Source organism: Melanerpes formicivorus, unplaced genomic scaffold, assembly GCF_026170545.1.
Source record: "Melanerpes formicivorus ecotype bairdi unplaced genomic scaffold, bMelFor1.0.p_v2 SCAF_10, whole genome shotgun sequence".
NCBI lineage: Eukaryota > Metazoa > Chordata > Aves > Piciformes > Picidae > Melanerpes > Melanerpes formicivorus.
This window is the reverse complement of record NW_027142362.1, coordinates 11,087,774-11,111,914: the sequence shown is the minus strand read 5'-3', so window position 1 is coordinate 11,111,914 and position 24,141 is coordinate 11,087,774. Positions and strand designations below refer to the sequence as shown.

Sequence of the window (24,141 nt, the reverse complement as noted above, 5' to 3'; positions counted from 1 at the left end):
TCAGCTGTGGTCCTACATGGCCAGGGCCCTGCGAATGAGCAGAGCTGATGGAGCCAGTGAGAACCAGCCCTGGCACCTGGGCAGTGACAGCTGGCAGCAGGCAGCACAGTGGGCAGTACCTCAGCCTTGGTGTGTGGCTGGGCATGCAAGCACTGGCTCTTCATCTTTCTTCTCATGGCCATAAAACTCTTCCACTTCTACCAGCAGCTCTCCCAGAGCCTGACTAATGGCATGATTGGCGGGAGGCCAGCGACTGGCACAGGGTCCTGCTGCCCACTGGGACTGAGCTGCTGAGGGGCTGCGGCACAACCTGCCTGCCCTCACTCCGCACCCCAGTCTGACCTGCAGCTCTCACTGTGATCCCCAGATGGGTGAGATGCCCAAGGACGGCCTATGGACCTGCTGCAGAGTGGGGCTGGTTCCCCTCATCCTGCCCTTGGCCCCAAGAAGCTCATTAGTGATGCTCCTGCCTGCCTGTGATGGTCCCTTAGGAGCTGGCAGGAGTGCAGGAGGCTCTAATGGCTCCGGCAGCTCTTGATGGGCCGTGATGGAGGCGGGAGCAGGAGGGGCTGTGGTTTCTGCCTCCATTGGAGCCAGAGCCGCTTCTGCCTAGGGCTGGCCTGGAAGATGCTGGGTGGGCTCCTGTTCATGCTGCTTCTTGCTACAGCTCTGTGCCCTGGCCTTCTTGGGACAGGTATGGCCCTGCTCCAGCTCCTCCTGCTCCCTGAACCCATCCTCCCCATCCCTGATGAGGCTCTGCCCCTGATGGAGGGTGGTCTGTGATGGGGGGTGTGGGGCAGTGCTGTGGAAGGTAGCCTGGGTGTGGTGGTGCTAGGGGTGGTCCCACTGTAATGCATCTGTGGAGGGGGAAGTGCTATCCCTGTGGAGTAGTGGGGAATGGGGTGGGGGTTGGGATGGCCCAAGGGCTTTCCGGTCCTCCACAGCGCTGTCATGCACCTTGCCTACGGTTTTCTCTGCCAGGGTGGTGGTGAGTGCTGCAGGCCATGGCACACAGGTGCCAGTGCTGGGTGGGGCTGTGCTCGACCAGTGCTGCCTGCGGGGCTGAGGCTGAGCCAGGGGCTCCTGTGTGGTGGCAGTGATGAGACCCCATGGGGCTGGGGTGCTCCCAGCCCATCTCAGCTCAGCCCCAGGCTCCACTCCACAGCGTCCCTGCAAGTGCCACCTGTTCGGAGCTGGCAGCTGTCCCACTGGCATCACCCCTGCTGTCGTCACACCGACTTGCCTCGCCACAGGGGTGAAGTGGGGGATAAGCTCCAGCATACACCCAGTGCCCACTCCTCACCGCAGATTCAGTGCAGAACCTGCACCTCTGCGAGGGCTACACAGGCCCCGAGGGGCGCTACCACCCTGGCTTCTACTGCCCGCGGCTGACGGACCCAGCCAGCCACCGCTACTGCTGCCGGCCCAGCCCCCACACCCTCAAGTCCTGCTGCTCCCAGCTGGGCCTGGAGGCCCTCACCAGCGTGAACCTCTCCAGCCTGGCCAGGCCGGGTCTCCTGCAGTGAGTGGGGCTGGGGCTGTGATAGCAGGGAGGGCAGCTCCAGGGCGGGGCTGGGATCCTGGTGCGGCCCTAGGGGTTGGCAAGGTGTCACCCTGGGGCCCACAGCTGGCCAGGCCCTCACCAGTGTGGTTGTGCTACTGGGGGTCCCTGGCCACCTCCTCCTGAGGTTCCCCCCTCTGCAGGAACCCGCTGGCGCTGCCCTTCGTGGGGCTCTACGGCCTCTTTGTCGTCCTCCTCATGGCCATCGACCTCTTCCACTTCTACCAGACCCGCTGCTACCGCCGCTGCCGCGTCCTGCCCCGCACCTGCTGCCCGCCCCGCAGCCTCTCGGAGGGACAACCCCCCTGCTCCCAGCCTGCTCCCGGCCTCAGTGGGCTCCCTGCAGCACCCCCCGGCCGAGCCTGTTGAGGGGGGACGGCGAGAGGGGGACCGGGGGGGGGGTGCAGGGGATGGCGGGGGGCGCGCGGGGGGGCACAGGGGACACGCGGGACACGCACGCCAGCCCGCACGTGCCGGGGCCGCCGGGCCCCCGGGTGGCGCGAGAGGCGCCCGCCCTTTCCGGCGCCCCGTCACGTGACACAGGAGGGGGCGTTCCGGTTCCGTGGGCGCTCGGCGGTGACGTCACGGGCCCGGCCGGAGGCGCGCGCGCAGCCTCGCAGGGTTGGAAGGGAGCATCGGAGAGCTTCGAGTCCAACCCGCTTGCCAGAGCAGCACCGCAGAGTCTAACGCAGGTCGCACAGCAACGCGTCCAGACAGGTCTTGAGAGAAGACGACTGCACAGCCTCTCTGGGGCGCCTGTTCCAGTGCTCCGGTGCTTGATGGAGGCGGCGGTGAGCCGGCGTCAGGCGGGGCGGGACAGGACAGGGACAGGACGGGGGCTGGGGAGAGCGCAGCCGGGCTTGGGACGGCCTGGTGGCTGCCGAGGCCGAGCTCAGGACGGGAGGGTAGAGCGGCTACCGGGGTCTTGAAGACCGCGGCATCTGGGGCCGGAGTGGGCACAGGAGAGTGGCTGCCGGGAGCCACCCGGGGGCTACCAGGGGGTCTGCCTGATGAGGCTGGAACCGGTGCACAGGGCCTTCCCCGGAGCAGCCGGGGGTGGCGGGTCGCTACCCCGGGATCATGCCCGCGGCAGCCGCTCCTGGCGGGTCAGGGCCGTGCCCGGGGGAACCGGGCGCGCGTATCTCAGCCGGTGCCGTTGACAGGTGACGTCGGGGCAGCTGCGGGAGCGGGGCAACGCGCTCTTCCAGGCCGGGGACCACGCCGCCGCCCTCGCTGCCTACACAGAGGCGCTGAGCCTCTGCGATGCCGAGCCAGAGCGAGCCGTGCTGCACCGCAACCGGGCCGCCTGTTACCTGAAGCTGGTGAGAGCAGGGTGGAGCATCACCGCGGGACCTGCCAGGGCCTGCCCGGCTTGCCGGGCCTGTGCTGCTGCTGGCTGCCCTGGCCCAGCCACCTTTACTGGCTGCCTGAAGCTGTCAGTTCCAGGGCAAGGCCCTGTCTGGTGTTTTCTGTGCCTCTTTGTCCCCCCCCATTACACCCTGTCCCACCTCCTGGCAGGCCCAGGGCAGGCCCAGGCTGTTCATGTTCTTGGGGCTGACTCCCAGGCACTTGCAGCATCTCTGATCTCCCACCATGGTAAAAGAAACAACATGGGGAGCCTCAGGGCCTTAGCTAGAGCAGAAGCACTTGCAAAGTTTTAGGGGCTCCTCAGGGACCCTATGAGGGTTGGATTCTGGGAGAGACACACATCCTGCTGGGCTGGTTGCTGTCCTGAGTGACTCTGTGCCCATCCCCAATGCCCACAGCGCTTTTCCCACTCAGGAGCAGCAGATGTTGCTGCTGCATGCCATGGGCTGGGCTAAGTGAGCCCTCACAGTCAGCACATTGAGCATTTCCCTCTTCTTGGCTCTGCAGGAGGACTATGCTAAGGCAGAAGCTGATGCATCCAAAGGTAGTGTCAGTGGTGGCTGGCAGGGGAGCGGGCTCTGTGCTGCCTGCCTGGGCAGAGCGGAGCAGTACAGACACCTGCCACTTGCCCACAGCCATCGAAGCCAGCGGCCGGGATGTGAAGGCTCTGTTCCGCCGCAGCCAGGCGCTGCAGAAGCTGGGCCGCCTGGACCAGGCCGTCAGTGACCTGCAGCGCTGTGTCAGCCTGGAACCCAAGAACAAAGCCTTCCAGGAGGCCCTACGTGCTCTGGGGAGCAGCATGCATGAGAAAGTGAGCTGGGGGCAGCATGTGGGACTGCTCCGAACCCCCATGGCTGGTGTGGTGGACCCCAAGCAGCGAGGGCTGAGCTGCTCTTTTTGCTCTGCCTCAGATGAAGACCATGTCCTGCACGGACTCAAAGGTGGAGCAGATGTTCCAGATCTTGCTGGATCCTCAAGAAAAGGATGCAGAGAAGAAACAAAAGGTATGAGCTTTGGGGTGAGGAGGGGAAGAATGGCGGACCCAGGTCAGCGCTACTGGTTGAAGGGTGCTGCTCGGGTGAGGCCAGGCCTCCCACCAGCAGAATGTGCTCCCTGGAGACTGGTGCCAAAGGAGGGCCCCTGTGTCTGTGTTGGCTGCCCAGCTAGCTCCTGCTGGGAAGATTCCCTGTCCCAGAGGGTTGCATTCTGGAGAGGGAGTGACCCAGACTTTCCTTTCCAAGGCTGCGCAGAACCTGATCGTGCTGGCGCGAGAGGAGGCCGGGGCAGAGAAGATCTTCCAGAGCGATGGTGTGCACCTGCTGATGCAGCTGCTGGACACGGCCCAGCCTGACCTGATGCTGGCAGCTCTGCGCACACTGGTGGGGCTGTGCTCTGGGCACCGCTCCCGGGTAGGTCTCTGCGTCACCCAGCTCCCATGGCAGGGGCTGGCCCTGGGAAGCTGCCACCAGGGTGGCTGTGGAATGTTGGTAGCCTCTGCCTGTGGCCAGCTGCAGCCCTGCTGAGCAGAGGCGCTGTCACTTGCTAGGACTGGGCTTGTGAGAACCTTATAGAAGGAAGCCATTCCCTGGCTTGAGTCAACAATGGTGTGACCAGCAAGACCAGGGCAGGGATCATCCCCCTGTACTAGACACTGGATTTGGTGTTGGGCCACTCATTCCTAGAAGGATATTGAGGGGCTGGAGTAGGCCCAGTGAAGGGCAAGGAAGCTGGTGAAGGGTGTGGAGAATAGATCTGGTGAGGAACCACTGAGGGACTTGAGGTTGTTTAGTATGGAGAAAAAGAGGTTGAGGGGAGACCTTCTCGCTCTCTAAAACCCCCTGAAAGGAATTTGGAGCTTGGTGAGAGTTTGTTTTTTCTCCCAAGGAGCAAAGGACAGGACAAGGAGAAATAGCCTCAAGTTGCCCCAAGAGAGGTTTAGGATGGACATGTCCTAAGAGGAGGAACAACTTTGTCCTCTTGAGAGTTGTCAAGGCCTGTCCCGGGCTGCCCAGAGCAGTGGTGGAGTCCCCATCCCTTGAAGGGTTTAAAAGCTGTGGAGATGTGGTGCTGAGGGATGTGGTTTGGTGGTGACCTGGTGGCGCTAAGGTAACAGTTACACACCATGAGTCTTTTCCCACCAAGACAATTCTGTGATAAGGTGCTGGGAAGTGCCTGAGGTCTCTATCAGATATTTTACTTGTACTTTCAGACTGCAGCTATCCTGGCCAAGCTGGGGGCCCCTTGTCTTGCAGCAGTGCTGGGTGTGGAGCATGAACAGGTTTCTCTGGCTGCCTGCAACCTGCTGCATGTGATGTTCGAGTCCCTCAAAGAGGGGCTGCAGAAGGACTTCCGTGGCAAGGAGGATGCAGTGGTGCTGGGTGAGTACCTTTGGCCTCAGCTGGCTGGGGAGAGGCCCTGGGGAGGTAGTGAGCTGTGGTGGGCTCTTCTCCCACTGCCCCCCATGTCACTGCTCCCTGCCAGAGCCCCTGGTCCAGGAACGTTGAGATGGGAGCTTGGGGTGATGGCAGCATCTCCTGCTAGCCTTACACAGTGGGATGAGACCTGTGCCCAGGGTGCTGACTGCTGCACACTGTCTCTTCCTGGAAGATTCCTCCAAGGACCTGAGACTGCTGATCAAGCACCTCCTGGAGCTGCTAGCGCTGGAAGGGGCCTCTGCGCATGGCCGTGACAATGCCCTCAACCTGCTCATCAAGGTGGTGCCTAGAAAGTCACCAAAGGAGACTGACAACAGCTTGAGCCTCTGGGTGATCGACCAGGGTGAGCACAGCAGCCTACAGCATCCCTTAATTATGCCTGCATGCCTGATTTTGCTTCTCACTGGGGTTTCCCACCTCGTCTTGTAGGCCTGAAGAAGATCCTGGAGGTGGGAAGCTCAGTGTGTGGCACCCCTGGCAGCCTGCCCGTGACAACAAACAGCCGAATGAATGCCTCAGTTCTGCTGAGCAAGCTTTATGATGACCTGAAATGCGATGCTGAGAGGGAGAACTTCCACCACCTCTGTGAGGACTATGTGAGGTGAGCCTGGGTGCCCTTGAGCTGGAGAGCTGGGTCGGTCTTGTAGAGCCAGCAGTCTGCTAGGGAGGCAGCAGCAGCAGACACATCCCTAGGCATTTTTGCTTCTGGTGATGAAAAGAGATTTTGGGAGCCCCAGAGACTTGCTGTGCTGGGGTTCAGCAGGTATGGGGGTTGTGTGGGGCCAGAGGTAGAGGGTGGGATCAGCCTCCTCACTCCTAATGAGTTCCTTGCAGGAGCTGGTTCGAGGGGCACGAGCTGGCCGGGAAGCTGCGGGCCATCCAGACGGCATCGTGCCTGCTGCAGGGCCCTGCAGAGGCCGGGAACAGGGTGCTGGAGCTGGCTGGGATCATGGAGAGCGTGCTGTCCCTCTGCGCCTCTGTCTCTGAGGGCCACCAGCTGGTGGCAGTGGAGGCGCTGATCCATGCTGCCGACAAGGCCAAGCGCGCCTCCTTCATCACTACCAACGGCGTCAACCTGCTGAAGGAGATCTACAAGCACAGCGAGAGGGACAGCATCCGCATCCGAGCGCTCGTGGTGAGCGTGCCGGGGTGGCACCCACCCACGGCTGGCGGCCCTGAGGCCCGCGGGTCCCCTCCCTGCAGGGGAGCTCTCAGGGGCGCCTGCAGGTGACCATCCCCATTCCCATATCACAGGGGCTCTGCAAGCTGGGCTCTGCCGGAGGCACCGACTTCAGCATGAAGCAGTTTGCTGAGGGCTCCACGATGAAGTTGGCCAAGCAGTGCCGCAAGTGAGTGGTGCCAGGCAAGGGGGCAGCAGGGCAGGGTGTCCCCTAGCCTGGGCTCACGGGACCCTCTGGCAGGTGGCTGTGCAATGAGGCCATCGACACGGGCACACGGCGCTGGGCTGTGGAGGGCCTGGCCTACCTTACCTTCGATGCAGACGTCAAGGAGGAGTTTGTGGAGGACAAGGCGGCAATGCAGGCCATGTTCCAGCTGGCCAAGGTGCGTGGCGGCTGTTGTGGTGGGGCCCCAGGCACTGGGGAAAGCTGCCACAGGGGGCTGTGGGTGTGGCAGGGCTGAGCCCCGGGCTGTTCTCTCTACCGTGGGTGTGCTGGGTTGTCGCTGCAGTCAGAGGACAGTAGTGTGCTCTACGCTGTCGCTTCCACGCTGGTGAACTGCACCAACAGCTACGACCACGAGGAGCCGGACCCCCAGATGGTGGAGCTGGCCAAGTACGCCAAGCAGCACATCCCGGAGCAGCACCCCAAGGTGAGCAGCACACAACCTGTGGGGGGGGCTGTGGGTGGGCAGAGCTGGGATCCTGAGCTGGAGACAGGGTGTCCTGGGGACCTTCAGGAGGGGGGTGGCAGCAGGTTGGTGGCACTGAGCTGAGCGGTGTCCTCTCGAGCAGGACAAGCCAGACTTCGTGAAGCGCCGGGTGCGGAAGCTGCTGGCGGCTGGCGTCGTGTCGGCGCTGTCCTGCATGGTAAAGAGTGAGAACCTGGCGCTCACCAACTCCTGCCGGGAGCTGATCTCCAGGTATGGCTGTGCCAGGGGCTGCCAGGGAGAGAGCTGCTTCTGAGATTGTGGTCTGTGCCTGTGGTGGATGTGAGCTGCCAGGAGATGGAGGGGGACAGGGGGAGTGTGGTGGTTGGAGATTTCCTCCCAACATTAGCTTTGCCAGACTGACTCAGTTGCAAGCAAGTGGAAGCTGTGTTTAGAAGCAAACTACAATCTACAATGGGATGCAATGGATATGTACAAAATACACAGTATTTACAATATCTACAGATACTTACAAGTGACAAACAGCATGAAAACCCCCTGGTCAGAGACCAGGAGAGCTGTCCCTCTGCCTCCCCCCTCCCCTCCATAAAGGGAGAAAGGAGCAGAGAAAAAGTAAGTAGCTGTTAGAACTTCACCAAAACAATGCAGCCAAGGTCAGCAGAAGCAGGTTAATCTCTCCTGAGCAAAGGGAGCAGAGAAGAGAAGCCCCCACAGTGTGGTGGTACAGCCAGTCTTATGGCAGATACCTTTCCAATGGAGTAATTTAGAATGATCTTTATTTTCTTTTTCACACCCAGTAGTGATTTCTTTATATTTTTCTACTTTTCTGCTTGAAATCCGTAACAAAATTTTAAAGCCGTAGCCTAAAGCTACCAGGGGGAGTCTGGTGGAGCCTGGGCCTGCTGCACCTGTCGTGGTGGGTGCTGTTGGAACCCACTGCACCAGGTTCCTGACTCCAGCTGCTTCTGCTTTTGTTCTCAGGGTGTTCCTGGCGCTGGTGGCAGAGGCAGAGGACCGGGGCGGTGTGGTTGCACAGGGAGGAGGCAAGGTGAGGGGACAGGCCCTACTGTGGGGCTCTGGGAGGGGTGGGGGTGCTTGTGATTTGGCTCCATCATCCATGAGCTGTGGGGAAACTGGGGCTGCTGTGACCTGGTTGCTGTCTCCAGGCTCTCATCCCACTGTCCCTGGAGGGCACCGAGGTGGGGCAGACCAAGGCGGCTCAGGCGCTGGCAAAGATCACCATTACCTCCAACCCGGAGATGGCCTTCCCTGGAGAGCGGGTGAGGGTCTCCGCTGGGGGCAGCGTGGGTTTGCCTGTCCCAGCAGAGCAAGATGGGGCAGGACCCCTGCTGTTCCCCAGAAAGGCCCAGGCCTGGCTGTGGCAGCAGCTTTGCCTCTCAGCTGGGCCTGGGGCTCCCTCCCTCTTGCTTAAGGTTTGAGCCCTGTGCTGGTGTCTCTCCTCAGATCTATGAGGTGGTCCGACCCCTGGTGAGCCTCCTGCACCTCCAGCGCACAGGCCTGGAGAACTTCGAGGGGCTGATGGCATTGACCAACTTGGCTGGCATCAGCGAGAGGCTGCGGTAAGGGCAGTGGGGCTGACAAGGCACTGGAACAGGGGTAGGGGTGGAGCCTGGCCCAGGGGGGCAGTCCTGGGCCAGAGCTCTCACACTCACCCTGCCACAGGCAGAAGATCCTGAAGGAGAAGGCTGTGCCCATGATTGAGGGGTACATGTTTGAGGAGCATGAGCTGATCCGGCTGGCTGCCACCGAGTGCATGTGCAACATGGCCATGAGCAAGGAGGTGAGGGGTGGGCTGGGCAGCTGCTGAGGGCTTCTGGCTCCCCTGTACTCCCCTGACACACTGTCACCCTCCTCTGCAGGTGCAGGAGCTCTTCCTGGCTGAGGGCAGTGACCGGCTGAAGCTGATGGTGCTGTACAGTGGGGAGGAGGATGAGAGGCTGCGGCGGGCGGCCTCAGGGACCCTGGCCATGCTGACCTCCCTGCACCCCCCGATCTGCAAGCGCATCCCCCAAGTGGTGAGTGCCATGGGGCAGGCATGGGGCCTAGCACCCCCTGAGACAGCACCCACTGTCCCATGTCCCCTCTCCTGGTGTCCTGGTGCTGGCCCAAGGAGCTGGGGCAACCTGTGCTGCCTGTGAGATAGGGGTGCAGGGCAGCACTGAGGGCAGCTCTGCTCCCCCCTAGACAGTGCACTGGCTGGAGATCCTGCAGGCCCTCCTCCTGAGCCCCAGCACCGAGCTGCAGCAGCGTGGGGCTGTGGTGGTGATGAACATGGTGGCGGCTGACCGTGAGGTCGCTGAGCAGCTGATGGCCAGTGAGATGCTGGAGATCCTCTTGGTGCTGGCCAAGGACCAGGACAAGCCACGTGTGGCCCAGGCAGCTCAGGAGAGCCTGGCCCAGGCTGTGTCCTATGGCCTCATAAAGCCCAACCCGGGCCAGGAGTGAGAGGTTGGGTGGGCTGCCCACACCTGCTGCCCCGGGCTGGGGCTCACTGGCTGCTCCGGGCTGGCTCTGCCCCGGGCCAGTCCCGGCCACCCGTACACGCTGCTACTGCCCTGGGGCTGGGGCTGCCTGCCCAGCGCCCCAGGGCGAGGGGAGGAGAGGGCTCGCCACTGCCTCGCCACCGTCTGCCTTAACCGGGAGGGCCGGCCTGGGGCCCATTACGGCGGCGGGTCCGCCCGGTGACGCTGCACTAAAGCTGCTCTTGGACCACGGCCCGGAGTCTGCTCCTCTTGTCTTTCGCGCCTTCCCCGCCCGCTGTCGTTACCTTCGTCTCGACCCTGGCTCCTCCCGCCCCGTTCAGTGCCCGCCCCGTGCCGGCCCCCCCCCGCCTGCCCGCCCCTTCCCGTCCCGCCATGGCGGCTGTGTGCCGGCGGCCCTGGCTCCTGTTCGGATTCAGCACCGAGGAGGCGGCGGGGGAACCGGGTCTGGGCCCGCAGCCGCGACGGCTGGAGCCGGGCCCCGGGGGGATCCGCCGCGTGTGGCCCGCTTGGAGCTATGTGGTCGTGGAGACCGGTGAGCACCCACCGGCCCCGGGCTGCCCGCTTCCCCGTGCCGCCGTCCCTTCGCTCAGGCCCGGCCGCCCCCTCCCCTGATGCCGAACCACTACGATGGGCACCCCGCACCCAGCCCCTGTCCGCCCCGGCTCCTGCGGGACGTGTGTCTGTGTCCCTGCGGAGCAGGCGCTCCCCGGGCGCTCCCCCTACCTGCCGGAGCTTCCGCTCCCCGCAGTGGTCGTGTCTGTCTCCTGCCGGGGATGCTCCCCCCTCCGCTGGCTGTTCCCACGTCCCTATCCCTGTCCCCTTGGGTTGTCCCCAACTGCCGAGGCTGTCTCTTGTCATCCTTTAGTGTTTAGCTCCCGGAGATGTCCCCCTGTCCCGTGAGTGCTTCTGCTCTCCCTTCCGCTATGTCCCCGTTTCCCAGGGACGACCCCCGGGGGTTCCGATGTCCCCACACCTCCCGTGCCCCTCCCCCTGGGCTGCCCCTGCCCCCCAGGGCCGGTTCCCCGCTCGCCCCGGTGTCTGACTCCCGTTGCGGCAGGCGCGGGGCTGGAGGTGCGGAGCGCGGGGCTGCGGCGACCGCTGCCGGGCTGGACCGAGGCGCTGCCCTCCGAGACCCACCTGGTGCTGCGAGGCCCGGCGGTGGCCCGGGCCTGGCCGCGGAGGGCGGCTCTGCGAGGGGCGACGGAGCCGCCGGCCTGGAGCAGGGACCTGCCGCCGGAGACCCAGGCACCGGGATCCGCCGCCTCACCGCTGCCGCTGCTGCCCGGAGGCTTCGCCGCGCCGCGGCCTCCATTCTTCACCCCGCTGCCCGGGGAGGTGCGGGCCCGGCAACTCGTCCTGGGCCACGAACACGTCCTGATGCTGGGAGAAGCCGGGGAGGTCTACACTTGGGGGGGCGGCAGGTGAGCTCCGGGGTACCGGGGGTGCCCCATGGGAAGGATGGGACATGCAGCATAGTGGGTACAAGCGGTATGGAGAGGTTGCAGGGGGGATTTGGGGTTGCAGAAGGGTCGCAGCAGGGAGGGTTGGCAGCAGGTTTACTGGGGGTCTAGGAGGGGAGGCAGGGAGGGGCTGCAGTGGGGGATTAAAGTTGAGGGGTACTCGAAGCTGGGAAGGTGCTGCAGGGACTGATCCTGAGGGTGCTGGGGGTTGCAGAGAGAGGGTACAAAAAGGACACCAGAGAGAATGTGAGGGAATCAGGTGAGAGGATGGCAATGGGAGGGGCTCCCTTAGGGTCTGAGCCCCTCCATTAGCGTTCGGGCAAAGACAAACTCATGGAAGCCTCTGTAGTGTTGACTGATGAGTCAACAGGGTGAGATAATGAAGTGATCACAGGAGCAGTTAACTAACTGACCAGTGTGCATACCGCTCCTGATCCTGCTGTTCCTCACGGCAATTAGTGAGCTGCAATTAATAACTATTAACTCACCTCGATTGCATGCAGCTGGGGTAGTGCCAACCCATTCCCTTTATCCTTCCCTCCGGCACTGCCCAGGCTGAGGGCACAGCTGTGGCCCTCCTGGCCTCCCTGCACTGCTTGGTCTCAGCAGTGGAGGTGTGGAGGGGCTGTGGGGACTCGGGGGAGGGCTGTGGGGTGCAGCAGGGACAGAGATACTGAGGCACAAACTCATCCCCTTTGCCATCAGACACGGATGATTCCCCAGGGCTCTTCTCTGCCAGGCTAAGCTTTTGTTTTACCTTTCCAGACCCTTCCAGTTCTTTCTGCTTTTAACCCAGCTGTGGCAGTTAGCGCCTCTGGTGCTGTCCATCTGTGTCTCCCCCCAGGCATGGGCAACTTGGCCACGGCACGCTGGAGTCGGAGCAGCAGCCACGCATGGTGGAGGCGTTGGGCGGTGTGCCCATGACAGCAGTGGCAGCTGGCGGGTGGCATTCGGCCAGCATCAGTGGTGAGAGGCTGTGCTGGGTGCAGGGGGTGGGGGTGGCCCCAGCAGGAGCTGTCTTCTGTGACCCTGGTCGCAGGGGAGCTCGGTGCCACGGTGCTGTGCCAGCGCCCCCGGAGCACATGGCCACTGCCAGGGAGGCTCAGGGTTGAGCTGTGCCCTGGGCCCCCCTGATGCTCTGCCCCCCTCAGAGGCAGGAGATCTCTACGTGTGGGGCTGGAACGAGTCTGGGCAGCTGGCTCTGCCCTGCAAAGCACTGGCAGAGGAGCAGCCACAGGCCGAGGACGCAGGTGTGGCGAGGGTGCTGCTGTTGGGGCTTGGAGCCTGGCAGGGCCTGGTCTCCCCCAGCAGCTGAGAGCTGGCTCTCCCCAGGGCAGGCCGAGGTGGCACCGTGCCAGGAGCAGCCGGGCGCCGAGGCTGCTGCCTTCATCTCCATCCAGGCCTTGCCGGCGCTGCTGGACCTGCCCCGGCAGCCGCAGGTCAGCAGGGTCAGCTGTGGCTCCCGGCACACAGCTGCTGTCACACGTGAGTCCCTGCCAGGGGCACGGGCACCAGCCTGGCCCTGGCTGCTGCCTGGCAACGGGAGGGGGGCAGCTGAGGCTGGCAGCACCCTGGGGGCAGGCTGATGGGGGCTGTCTGGTTTGCAGGAGAGGGTGAGCTCTACACCTGGGGCTGGGGTAAGTGATGCCAGCCCTCCAGGAGCAGCTTTTGTCTTCTGCTTCCTGCTGGGGGCTGCAGGGACTTGTGTGATGAGCGACTGCAGCACTGCAGGGCTCAGGGCAGAGCCCTGCCTGGAGGCTCCTGGCTGGAGCTGTGTGTACCAGGGACTGTTCGGGGAGGCCCCAACCCCTGTGGTGTCTGCAGGCAAATACGGGCAGCTGGGACACGGGGACAGTGCCAGCTGCGACCAGCCGCGCCCTGTCAGGTACCTGGCAGCCCGGGGGCTGCGGGCGGAGGAGGTGGTGTGTGGGCCCTGGAACACCTACGTCTGCGTGCTGGAGGCATGAGGAGGAGAGGGGCAGGCTCTGCTCCTGCCCCTCTGCTGGCAGGACCCTGGCCCCGCTCTGCACCCAGGGATGGGGCAGGCAGCCCCTGAGGACGAACTGGTCCGGCTTAGCCCCTCGTGGTGAGCAGGGCTGAGAGCCTGGAGCTGGGCTGTGGCCCCAGGCGTGCCGAGGAGAGGCGAGGGCCAGGCTGGGAACAGAGTGCAACCTTTATTAAAGTTATTTTTCTACACCATTACTTTCTACAACATCTGTTTCACACAAAACAGCTCTTGCTTGCCATGCACGAAAGGCCCTGCTGCTCAACCCCCCCCGACTCCCCCAGGGATCCCCAGCCCTGCAGCTGCTGTGGGGGCTGCTCAGCACCATGCCCAGCCTGCAGCCAGGGCCTGCTCCAGCCCCTCAGTGTTCTTGGGGTTGTGTGGCCCAGCAGGTGGAAATCAATACTCTGGGACTGATCTAAGGTACAGACCAAGAGCCACGCCATGCACACACCAGGAGCTAAACCAAGACAGCTGACAGGAGGCTCCTTTTAGTTCCCTGCTTCAACTCCACGTGCAGGCTGGAGGCTGCACTTGAGGAGGCACAGTTCCCACAAAGCTCACACACCGCTGCCAGCTCCTCCTGCAGCATTCCAAGGAGCTGACTTGAACCTGGAGCAGCAGCATTTTGGCTCCTCTCTAATTAGGAGTTTGTTACACCCACTGCTCAAGCAGCTCTCTTCACTACTGCTGTGTGGAGCTCCCTGCCTCAGCCCCTGCCCCATCCTTCACAGCCAGGTTTGCACTTCAGGCACTGGATGGTGCAAACCTCAGCAGAAGGGCACCAGGGCCATGGCCTGAAGGTACTCCCAGGACTGAGGGAAACTACTACCAGGCTGCCCACTGAGGACTGGCTCTCCAGCCTGCTGTGCCAGGACATGCAGGTCTCCAGCCACGCTGAGCTGTCTCCCTCCTCCCCCAGGCCTTGGCCTTCATGCAGCACTAGAAGATGGTGAGTATCTTGGGCAGGGGTTGGGTTGGTTTTCCTGGGGTGAGCACCAAAGATCCAGCTGTCTCCATGGTTCATAAACTGCAGGCAGCTCTCCTGGAGGAGCAGCAAATGGCTTTAGTGCTGCCTCTCTCTTCTGATCATTAATTCACAGAGGGAATCCTTACTGCCAAACACCCTCACTGAAGCAGCTTGGAGCTTCAGAGCACTGCAGCTGGACTCACACAGATTCATCTGAACCAAGGCCACTGCCAGCACCTTCCAGTTCCTGCAAATAAAGCCTTGGGGAGAGCAGCTCTCCCATGGAGCTGCTGAGGTTGGAAGAGACCTTTGAGATCATCAAGTCCAATCCCACCACTGCTGCTAAGCCACCAGCACTAACCCTCAGCACCACCTCCACATGGCTCTGAAACACCTCCAGGGATGGAGACTCCACCACCCCCTGGGCAGCCTGTTCCAGTGCCTGAGAACCCTTGCTGGGAAGAAATGTTTCCTAATGTGCAACCTGAACCTCCCTTGGCATGATTTGATCTGCCCCTGAAACAGATGAACCTGCCCCTTCTGCCCCCAGCCCCCAGCTGGCATGGCTGGAAAGGAGCAGCAGCTCCAGCACTGCCCCCAGCCCCCAGCTGGCATGGCTGGAGAGGAGCAGCAGCTCCAGCACTGCCCCCAGCCCCCAGCTGGCATGGCTGGAGAGGAGCAGCAGCTCCAGCACTGCCCCTTCTGCCCCCAGCTGGCATGGCTGGAGAGGAGCAGCAGCTCCAGCACTGCCCCCAGCCCCCAGCTGGCATGGCTGGAGAGGAGTAGCAGCTCCAGCACTGCCCCCAGCCCCCAGCTGGCATGGCTGGAGAGGAGCAGCAGCTCCAGCACTGCCCCCAGCCCCCAGGTGGCATGGCTGGAGAGGAGCAGCAGCTCCAGCACTGCCCCCAGCCCCCAGCTGGCATGGCTGGAGAGGAGCAGCAACTCCAGCACTGCCCCCAGCCCCCAGCTGGCATGGCTGGAGAGGAGCAGCAGCTCCAGCACTGCCCCCAGCCCCCAGCTGGCATGGCTGGAGAGGAGCAGCAGCTCCAGCACTGCCCCTTCTGCCCCCAGCTGGCATGGCTGGAGAGGAGCAGCAGCTCCAGCACTGCCCCTTCTGCCCCCAGCCCCCAGCTGGCATGGCTGGAGAGGAGCAGCAGCTCCAGCACTGCCCCTTCTGCCCCCAGCTGGCATGGCTGGAGAGGAGCAGCAACTCCAGCACTGCCCCCAGCCCCCAGCTGGCATGGCTGGAGAGGAGCAGCAGCTCCAGCACTGCCCCCAGCCCCCAGCTGGCATGGCTGGAGAGGAGCAGCAACTCCAGCACTGCCATTCTTGCCCCAAACCAGAAGACACAACTGGGAAGGGACAGAACCTCCAGCATTTAGGCTCCCAGCTGAACCCAAATGCTGTCCCTCAAAGAGAAAGGGCTGTGCCATGCCAGAGCTGTCCCCTGGAGGGCAACCAGGCCTGTGCCCAGGACTGAACTGCCCAAGAGCAGAGAGATGAACATTCCTTGGCAGGAACTTGTGTCCAGAGTGGCACTGGGAGGGGTTTGGTTACTGCTGAAGATGCTAATTTTAAACCTGGGGGAGTCAGAAGCCTCCCAGCAGGGACTTGGAGCTCACTGCTGAAACACCTTCCAAAATCAGCTCCAGAGCCTGAGGAGATAAACCACAGCCCCCCAGGGGAAAGGCCAAGCTCCTGCAGACCAGCTCTGTGCTTCTGCTTTACATCACCTCCCCCTGCAGGAACTGGCCCAAGGGGACCCTTGCAAAGAAGGCAGCTGGAGCTGCAGCAGCCACCCCCCAGGCTCAGCTCTTCAGTGCCTCTGCAGCACACCAGAGCAGTTCCTCTGCTGCACTGCTCCTCCTCTCCAGCTGCAGCCCCAGCACTGAGGCCATCCCCTCTGGGCAGAAGGAGCTGCCTTCCCACTGCAGTGGGAAATGTTTGGGTCCTTTATCAGGGCAGTCAGAGAAAGCTGCCTCAAGAGAGGCCTTCACAGGGCCCAGGCAGCACTTGAGCCCAGGCTCCTGGGCTGGAGTGCAGCAGCAAAGTCTCACTCTCAGAGGAGGGAGGAGAAGGCTCCATGGGAAGCTGAGTCCAAGCTCCACAGCCACCAGAGAGCTGCACACAGCTCTGTGCTGACCACCCTGGGAGGGGCTGTGGCTGCTGTGCCCAGAGGCAGCTTCACTCACTGTGCTGCAGTGTGGCACCTACAGAAACACAGGCTGTGGCTGTGGGTAGGTGTAAGAAGGGAAGTGGACAGCTTGGAATGCCCCCAGATGGAGCTCTGCTTCATTGTGAGAGAAGCTGAACTACTTTCCCCACACTATGTATAAGGGAAAGCCACCCCAGGCTCCAAGGACACCATGCTGGTGTTTCCCAGAGACTCTGGCAACACTCAGTGGCCTAAATAACAAACCCAACAAGTCCTCACCCAGCAGGGAGCAAAACTACTACAGAAAGCTTCACCCTTCTGCCTGCATCACAATGGCCAAGCCACCTCACCAGGCTGTCTGCCAGGACACTCCAGCAGCTTGACTGGGAACAAAAAGCTCCTTTCCAGCTGGCCTACCCCCACCCCTTACAGTCACCCAGCAGCTGTATGTCCCCTGGCCCCACTTTGCTCACAGCCCATCTGGGCACGGAGCAAGCCAAGGTTTCCACCATCCAGTCCCCCTGGCTGGCTCTGGGGCAGCTGGGCAGCAGCAGCAGCAAAGCAGCTTTTGAGGCAGGTCTGCTGTCAAAGCACCAGGAGCGACACCCTCACAGTTTAATGCCAGCTCCACGCAGACACAGCACTCTGCAGCCTCCAGCAGTGCCTGAAGTAAACAAACCCGAGGGGATCCAGGCACTGCCACAGCCGGAACTGCACCCCGGCTGCTGCACTTCCAGCTGCGCCTGCGGGGTGCGAGGAAGGAGCAAAATGGAGGCAAAGCCACAGTGCCACACGACAGAAGCGCCTGAGCCAGAGCAGCAGCACAAACACAGCTCCCGACACCCAACCCAGCGCCTCACAGGCTCCAGCGCCAGGGCCGGACCGGCCGCGGGGGGCGAGGGGAGCGCAGGCAGCCGCCGCACAGCGCCCAGGAGCCCGGCAGGCAGCCGGGGAGCCGCAGGAGGCTCCCTCAGAGACCAGCAAAGGCCTCTGCGGGGCAGGAGATCGTCCGCCCGCCCTGCAGGGCCGAGCCTGGGCAGCAGCGGCCGCCCCGAGCGGGGACGAGGGGGCAGGGGGCACAGCCTCCCGCTCCGCTCGGCGCTGCCCCTCGGCAGCTGGCACCGCCCGCTGCCCTTGCCGCCCGGCGCCCGTTTCCGCCCCGGCGGAGTCCCTGCGGCCCGGATCGCCCCGGCGGGAGGCTTCCCCTCCCCGCCGCGGGGCCCTCCCCCGCCCCGCCCCGGGCCCCGGGCCCCGGGCCCGGCCTCGCCGCCGCGGCCCCGCACAGGCGGCCCCGCACGGCAGCGGCCCGGCCCGGCCCCGATCCGCCTCTCGCCGCCCCCCGGCCCCCGCGGCCGGCCCCGTGCCGGCGCCGCACGGCGAGGCCCTCCCGGCCGCACCTTCACGTTGTCCTCCTCATCCTCGCCGGCCCAGCGGTCCACGGCCACTCCCGGCACCAGCCGCTTCGCCACCGGCTCCGCCGCCTCGAAGCTGTCGGCGTCTGTAGGGGAGAGGAGAGCGGGTGAGGGAGGGCGAGCGGACGGGGCCGGGGGTGCCGGCGGGGCCCGGCGGCCGCCGCCACCTACCCCACGAATCCGCCGCCTCCGCCGCCATCTTCCCGCCGAGTCGCGGCCGCCGGCGCTGGCTGCGGGCACGGTGAGATGCGGCAGCGCCAGAGCGGCCCCAGCGGCGCCGAGCGCGGGGCACGCCGGGACGGCGGCGGACTGAGGGCCCCGCCCGCGGCTCCCACCGCGCCCCGCCCAGCGCGGGGCGGGGCCAGAGCGGGCGGCGGAGCCGTGGCGGGAGAGGGCAGCTGGTGGCCTTCGGGCACCTGCCGAGCTCCCCTGGGCTCCCACAGGCCCCGAGCTGTCCCGCGGGAAGCACGGAATGGTTGGGGTTGGAAGGGACCTCTCAGACCGAGCCCAACCGCCAGGTCACCACCAAACCGTGTCCCGCAGCACCAAGTCTCCACGGCCTTGAAACCCCTCCAGGGATGCAGACTCCGCCACTGCCCTGGACATCCTGGGCCAGGCTTGGACAACTCTCAGGAGGAAGAAAGTGTCGCTCATGCCCAACCTGAGGCCATTTCCTCTTGAGGCCATTTGCTCTTGTCCTGTCCCTTGTTCCTTGGGAGAAGAGACCAACCCCCACCTGGCTTCATCCTCCTTTGAGGGAGCTATAGAGAGCCAGAAGGTCTCCCCTCAGCCTCCTCTTCCCCAGGCTGGACAGCCCAGATCCCTCAGCTGCTCCTCACCAGCCCTGTTCTCCAGTCTCTTCAATTTCCTTGCCCTTTGCTGGGCCTACTCCAGCCCCTCATTGTCCTTCTTGGAGGGGCCCAATGAAGCTGGTAAAGTGTCTGAGATCAGGGCTGGTGAGGAGCAGATGATGGACCTGGGGTTGCTGAGCCTAGAGAAAATGAAGCTGAGGAAAGATGTCATTACTCTCTAACGCTCCCTCAAAGGAGCCTGGAGCTGGGTGGGAGGTGTACCAAACATACCATCTTCTTTGGTCCTTACCCATTGACCAGGCAATAAAAGTAACAAGAGACACAGCTATGGTTCAAACCACATCCTCAGCTACATCCTCACCCAGTTTACACAGAGCTTCCCAAGCCCAGCGTGCTGTGAGGATGATTCTGGAAGCGGCCAGAACTGTGCAGTTACTGGGAACACACTGAGTGCACAAACACAAGGCATTTTCACAGCACAATTAAAGTAACTGCAACATCTGAACTGAAACAATTAAGCATTATTCCCATCCTCCAGACAAGGAAATGAAGGGACGAAGATAAAACCCCTTCCCAGCACCACTCTGAGTCAGAAGTGCTAATAGGAAATCAGTTCTCAGTTTGAAGGCTTCTGCTTAGGAGGAAAAAAAATGAATAATAATAATAATGAAATAGGCAAATTTGGCCTTGTGGCTGCTTCACAAAAGATATCCAGGGGGGATGTTCACATCCTGAAAACCAGACTCGAGGCAAGAATCTTTTGTAGCAACCCCAGAAACTCCATCTAGTTTGTTCCTGTTTGGCCTCCTTAGCCTTTAAAACACGGACAAGGCTGCTTCTCCTCCCCTTTTAAAGGCTGAAAACTGCCATGAGAATTGCCTTGCTTTACAGAAAAGAGCCTTCAGTGAAAGCTACCAGCTAAAAAATCATTAACCCAGTAGCCACAGCATGAATATTTAATACAAATCTTTATGATTCCAGGTACCAGAAATGATTGCAGAAGAAACACAGCTTTGTAGGACAAGAGCTCTCCTCCCATTGTATTTCACAAGGTTCAGCCTAATGACACAATGACATTTTTAAAAGTATATACATTAAAAAAAACCAAACAAACCAAACCAAACCCCCCCCAAAGAAACCCAAAACCCCAAACCAAAGCAAAGCAATTTGACATGACCATGGTCAAGGCAACCAGAACCCGGTGATGTGCTTCACAAAGTCCACGCAGGTTAATCCTTAGCAGCCCACCCTTGCTTGCTTCCAAACAAAAATGCTTGCTGCCAGTGCCTTGAGTTCTTAATTATATATATATATATACACACACACACATTCATGGGTTTTTTTAAACAAAATGATGACTACCAGCCAAGGAGATGTCACACTTGTCTTGTGTCTCATCAGCCATGCAGCAACTTGTTTAGGATTTAAGGATCAGGAGCCTAGGATAGGAGCCTGATGTGCTGTGGGTTGGTGCAATTGAACGTTTAGAGCATCATCCAGGTGCTGTTCCCCAGCTGGGTCAGCTTGATGAGACAATTAATTGTTCCAGAAAGTTGTCCCCCTGTGAAACTTCCACTTCATAGAATCATAGAATCAACAAGGTTGGAAAAGACCTCAAAGATCATCAAGTCCAACCTGTCACCCAAGACCTTATGACTGCTAGACCATGGCACTTCCCCTCCTCCCCAGCAGCTTGAGCTGACCTAAGGCCTGCAGTCCTGGGGGGCAGAGTCTCTTCCTGTATTCTCCCGTGGTTGGTTTTTGGCTGGATCAGCTCCCAGCACAAGCTCAGAAGCTGGGTAGCAGAAGTGATCCAGAAAGAAAAGAACAAAACAGGAGAGCAAGGATCCCAGCATCCCACCAGCCAGGCTGCTGGGCAGCTCTGCTGCTGTGCCAGGTCTTCTGGTCAGCCTTCAAACCCAGTGTTGGATTTTAGGATGGATTTTAAATTCCCTTTTAATTCCAGTCCTCAAAAAGAGTTTTTTTTTGGCTGAAGATACAACAGAACTCCTGGGCTGGGTTATTTCCCCCAGAGAGAGACATTTGACTCCTAAACCCAAAGACTTCTAGCTCAGGGCCATGATCTAGCTGTGCCCCATGTCTGACACACACCACACCGGGTCTGTCCTTGCTTGATTTCTTCTGCTGTTGGCCTTTGCTGGTGAATTTAGTGTCATGAAACATGGACCTGGCATGACTGTAGCTCATGTTTGCCATACAGCCCCACTGAGTCCTTTCACCAGAACACTGGTTTCATTTAACACTCTACTGACAGTGGAAGACATTAATTTAATAGAAGAGTGATCAGTTTCTCCTGGCTCCTGCTGAACAAACCTGCCCAGCTGAGCTGGTATCACATCACTCGATACTCTCAGCTTTTAAACTGACCAGAGGTGGTGTGTTTTGCCTTTCTGCCCTCAACTTCTTGAATTGTATCAAGTTCCAACTGAACTCTGTGTATCTAGATTGATTTCAACCATGCAAACAGTAACTTTACACTGGGATTTTAGCTTTGCCAAGGGGTGCTCTCCAAGTCCTTGTAGCGGAACACAACAGGAAGCACGGTTAACTTGTCTAATTCCCCATGCTCAGGTGTACTTAGCACGACTCCAGTCCTCACTCAGGAGCACCTGGAGTCACCCAGCTGCCTCAGCAGCCACAGTTCCCTTCCTTGGCACATGCAGGGGCTCGCTTTGGTCTGTGTGAGTTGTGAAGTTATGAGTCCCATCATCTGCTTTAATACCCTAACGACACGTGGTTGGTTCAGCTAAAGAGCAAAGGTCCAGTTTGCAATGTGACACTGTCAGAAAGCCAGAAGCAGAAGTAAAACCAGAGGAATGTAGGCATTTCCTCAGCAGAGTCAGTGTGTTTGTGTGTTTCTGGACAGTTTTCCTTACCCAAACAACAAGGGTGGCTTCACAGCACTGCAGACAGGTTGAGGAGATTTCCACTCACTCCACCTTCTCCTCATCCTCATCCACCCCCTCTCCCCCTGAGGGCTTGATGCCTCTTCAGCTGCAACAATCCAACCATCAGCATGACTGCCTTTGTACTTAGGAGGAACCACATTTGGGGAGATGTGACAAAAAGGACACTGGCTTCTGTCAGTGAGCAGAGGGACCTACTCCAGCAGCCCTGCTGTCCTCAGCAGACTGAGCCAGCACCACAACCTCTTCTCCTTCAAACCCAAGTATCTCTGGTAATGCATTGAAGTGCTCTGCTGGAAGGAGCTATGTCTCCCTCACATGCCTCTCGTTGATACCACTCCTGTTTTGAGGCAGTCTGAACCAGGTCTTGAAACATTCAGCCTTTCCGATCCGTTTCAGGAGCAAGGACAAGATGTTTTCCTACACAGGCAGAAGTGACATGAACCCAAGGTGGAAAGGATGCCAGCGGCACCAAGGTGAAGCTATTCTAGCTACAGACCAACTGAAGGAGGGAAAAAAATTAGTAACAAATTGACCATGTATTGCCAAAATAAGTATGAAAGGCCTTGTTTTGCTGCCAAACCCAAGAATACTCAAACCCAGAATACACATGGACGTGTGCAAATCAAGAGACCGTCACCACGAGCAAGCAGAAGACCACAAATGAAATCACTGAGACCTTTGGAAATAGGATGTTGTGTTTTCTGGAAATACATAACAATGGAAGAAACAATCCAGCTCCAAGGTTAACTGCTTCAGTTGCACAGTCCTACATTCAAGACTCAAGTCACACACAGGGTGGAGACTCCCCCAGTTAGCAGTGTCAGTCTTGGTGGGCACCATTCCGTCCAGACTCGTGTCAGAGAAACAAGGAACGCTCACCTTGAGACCAGCAAGACGAAAACAACACCTGAGGGATGAGAGCTTTGCTTCATGCCAAGACCCTTTATGCCAGACGTGTTGAACATCTCGAGGAACTTACACTTTGAAGGCAGCAGAGTCCTTCTGCAAAGGAAGCTCAGCATGAGAATCACCAGACTCGCAGCACGGGATGATATTTAACACGTTTGCTAAGCAGTCTCTTGGGACTCTTCTTGTGCATCTACCCAGAGCTAAATCCCTCACTTGACATTTTGATTCCCCTCACCGAGCTGATCATCCCAGGACAGATCCAGCTGTAAAGTGCAATGAACGCTTTGGTTTCCTTAACTAACAGAAAGCACTTTCAGAATGGTTTTAGCCAAAGTCAGGACCCACGTGTTGAAAGACATTCTTTGAAGAGGTGATCCTCTCTTTTCACAGGTGGAGAAAAGCAATGAGCTACTTAGCAGACCCCCACTTTGTCCTGGCAGAGGAGTGAAATGCAAAGCATCTGTGTGTCTGAACATAAAATATAGCAGTGTCATGGCAGCTGCTCGGAGAAAAGAATCCCACATTCAACAAGGTTTCACCATGAAAACCAAATCCAAACCCTTCAGGTCTGGATTTCCAACTGCAAAACAAAAACCAAAACACAGAGCTGGCAAACCCCCCAGGGAACGACTCGAACCCAAGCTGACCATTTGCAAAAGCCATTCGACAGTTTCCAGAAGCATCTCATGGAGATAAAAGAAACAAAAGGGGGGGGAAAAAAAGGGGGGGGGGGGGGGGGGCAAGAAGGAAGGGGGTGGGGAGTGGAGGGGTGGGGAGGGAGTGTGTGTGTGTGGGGGTGTTGATTCCAGGGCTCACATGGCTGCACAAAAGCATACCTAAAGGTCATGTTATGTACATTTTATTTCAATAAAGACATAAGACAAACAGCGTAAAGATGCCCAGATGCCCTAAAGATAAATACATTTAAAAGATTCTCATTAAAATGAATCTGTAGTATTTCTTTCCTGCAAGCAAAATACCTTTTTTTGTTTGTTTTTTTTTTCTTCTTTTAAATACAAAAAAAAAACCCAAAAAACAAAACCCCAACCCCAGTATTCTGAATTGCAAAGGTTTTCACTTTGTTGGGTTCTTTTTTTTTCCCCCCCTCCCCTCCTCCCTTCTCCTTTTTCCCCCACCTTCCCCCTTTTGTTTTTGTTTTGCAGAAAGCCTGCCATGATGAATGGTTGGTTGGTTGGGTTTTTTTTTGTTGTCTGTTTGTTTTCTTTTCTTTTCTTTTCTTTTTCTCTCTCTCTCTCTTTTTTTTTTTGTTTGTTTGTTTGCTTTTTTTTTCTCAATGAAGAAGGATTTTCCACAAAACAGGCTTGGCTCTACATGCTAAGTTCTTTAAACAGTTCAGTGACACAATGTGCTAGCTACGTACACAACAGAGAATATAGTAAGAAAACACTCAACCTGATGAAAAGTTAAAATCTTCATTAATACACTGGAAAAAAGTTGACATAACTCATGCCTTTTTTTTTTTTTGTCTTTTTTCTTCCTCTTTTTTTTCTTCTTTTTTTTTTTTTCTTCCTTTTTTTTTTCTTCTTTTTTTTTTCTTCTTTTTTTTCCCCTTCTTTTTTTTTTCCTTCTTTTTTCCTTCTTTTTTTCCTTCTTTTTTCTCTTCTTTTTTTCTCTTCTTTTTTTTTTCTTCTTTTTTTTTTCCCTCCTTCTTAATTTCTTTTTTTTTTTTTTAAATTTTTTTTGCCTTTTTTTTTTTCTTCTTTTCTTTTTAAAATCAAAAAATACAAAAATTAAATGTCTTCCTAAAAAGA

The 24,141-nt window shown here is 59.2% G+C and overlaps 4 protein-coding genes across 8 annotated transcripts; 3 read left to right on the top strand and 1 right to left on the bottom strand.

Annotated features, from left to right (window-relative positions):
• The first annotated feature begins 16 nt into the window (after positions 1–16).
• LOC137444026 (protein shisa-like-1) lies at positions 17–1,930 on the top strand. Its single transcript, XM_068144341.1, has 3 exons — positions 17–56; positions 1,309–1,522; positions 1,705–1,930. Exons 1-3 carry the CDS (start codon positions 17–19, stop codon positions 1,928–1,930), a joined length of 480 nt encoding a protein of 159 aa, XP_068000442.1.
• Positions 1,931–2,138: 208 nt separating this feature from the next.
• UNC45A (unc-45 myosin chaperone A) lies at positions 2,139–9,947 on the top strand. Of its 2 annotated transcripts, none has more exons than XM_068143638.1 (20): positions 2,139–2,352; positions 2,725–2,883; positions 3,437–3,473; positions 3,565–3,740; positions 3,841–3,933; positions 4,171–4,338; positions 5,139–5,307; positions 5,537–5,707; positions 5,794–5,965; positions 6,199–6,499; positions 6,619–6,713; positions 6,786–6,927; positions 7,054–7,194; positions 7,337–7,464; positions 8,194–8,260; positions 8,379–8,492; positions 8,677–8,792; positions 8,896–9,013; positions 9,093–9,248; positions 9,418–9,947. In XM_068143638.1, exons 1-20 carry the CDS (start codon positions 2,341–2,343, stop codon positions 9,676–9,678), a joined length of 2,796 nt encoding a protein of 931 aa, XP_067999739.1. In that variant the 5' UTR covers positions 2,139–2,340; the 3' UTR covers positions 9,679–9,947. The 2 variants fall into 2 exon arrangements, with proteins under 2 accessions (XP_067999739.1, XP_067999738.1); XM_068143637.1 differs by having other exon boundaries at positions 5,471–5,707.
• Positions 9,948–10,014: 67 nt separating this feature from the next.
• On the top strand, positions 10,015–14,685 carry LOC137443729 (RCC1 domain-containing protein 1-like). 4 transcript variants are annotated; one of them, XR_010987975.1, is made up of 8 exons: positions 10,015–10,248; positions 10,774–11,137; positions 12,021–12,142; positions 12,328–12,426; positions 12,509–12,661; positions 12,784–12,813; positions 13,001–14,133; positions 14,285–14,680. XR_010987975.1 is itself a non-coding variant. In XM_068143639.1 (7 exons), exons 1-7 carry the CDS (start codon positions 10,089–10,091, stop codon positions 13,141–13,143), a joined length of 1,071 nt encoding a protein of 356 aa, XP_067999740.1. In that variant the 5' UTR covers positions 10,015–10,088; the 3' UTR covers positions 13,144–14,682. The 4 variants fall into 4 exon arrangements, 1 of the variants encoding a protein (XP_067999740.1); XR_010987977.1 differs by lacking the exon at positions 12,328–12,426 and having other exon boundaries at positions 14,285–14,685; XR_010987976.1 differs by lacking the exon at positions 12,784–12,813 and having other exon boundaries at positions 14,285–14,682.
• Positions 14,686–15,424: 739 nt separating this feature from the next.
• LOC137444061 (uncharacterized) lies at positions 15,425–18,010 on the bottom strand. The gene is made up of 2 exons (XM_068144366.1): positions 17,890–18,010; positions 15,425–17,804 (listed from the first exon to the last, which is right to left on the bottom strand). The coding sequence occupies exons 1-2, from the start codon at positions 17,915–17,917 to the stop codon at positions 16,915–16,917; spliced, it is 918 nt and encodes a 305-aa protein (XP_068000467.1). The 5' UTR covers positions 17,918–18,010; the 3' UTR covers positions 15,425–16,914.
• Between the last annotated feature and the right edge of the window lie 6,131 nt (positions 18,011–24,141).

What these genes read in the sequence shown, in the direction of transcription:
- LOC137444026 (XM_068144341.1), top strand. Translation starts at nt 17, where the DNA reads ATGGCCAGGGCCCTGCGAATGAGCAGAGCTGATGGAGCCA. An exon ending in GAGCAGAGCTGATGGAGCCA is followed by an intron (nt 57 to 1,308) that starts GTGAGAACCAGC and finishes TCCTCACCGCAG; the next exon opens with ATTCAGTGCAGAACCTGCAC. An exon ending in GCCAGGCCGGGTCTCCTGCA is followed by an intron (nt 1,523 to 1,704) that starts GTGAGTGGGGCT and finishes CCCCCTCTGCAG; the next exon opens with GAACCCGCTGGCGCTGCCCT.
- UNC45A (XM_068143637.1), top strand. An exon ending in GGAGCAGCATGCATGAGAAA is followed by an intron (nt 3,741 to 3,840) that starts GTGAGCTGGGGG and finishes GCTCTGCCTCAG; the next exon opens with ATGAAGACCATGTCCTGCAC. An exon ending in CCTCTGGGTGATCGACCAGG is followed by an intron (nt 5,708 to 5,793) that starts GTGAGCACAGCA and finishes CTCGTCTTGTAG; the next exon opens with GCCTGAAGAAGATCCTGGAG.
- LOC137443729 (XM_068143639.1), top strand. Translation starts at nt 10,089, where the DNA reads ATGGCGGCTGTGTGCCGGCGGCCCTGGCTCCTGTTCGGATTCAGCACC. An exon ending in TACACTTGGGGGGGCGGCAG is followed by an intron (nt 11,138 to 12,020) that starts GTGAGCTCCGGG and finishes GTCTCCCCCCAG; the next exon opens with GCATGGGCAACTTGGCCACG. An exon ending in GCACACAGCTGCTGTCACAC is followed by an intron (nt 12,662 to 12,783) that starts GTGAGTCCCTGC and finishes TCTGGTTTGCAG; the next exon opens with GAGAGGGTGAGCTCTACACC.
- LOC137444061 (XM_068144366.1), bottom strand. Translation starts at nt 17,917, where the DNA reads ATGGCGGCGGAGGCGGCGGATTCGTGGG. An exon ending in GGAGGCGGCGGATTCGTGGG is followed by an intron (nt 17,805 to 17,889) that starts GTAGGTGGCGGC and finishes TCTCCCCTACAG; the next exon opens with ACGCCGACAGCTTCGAGGCG.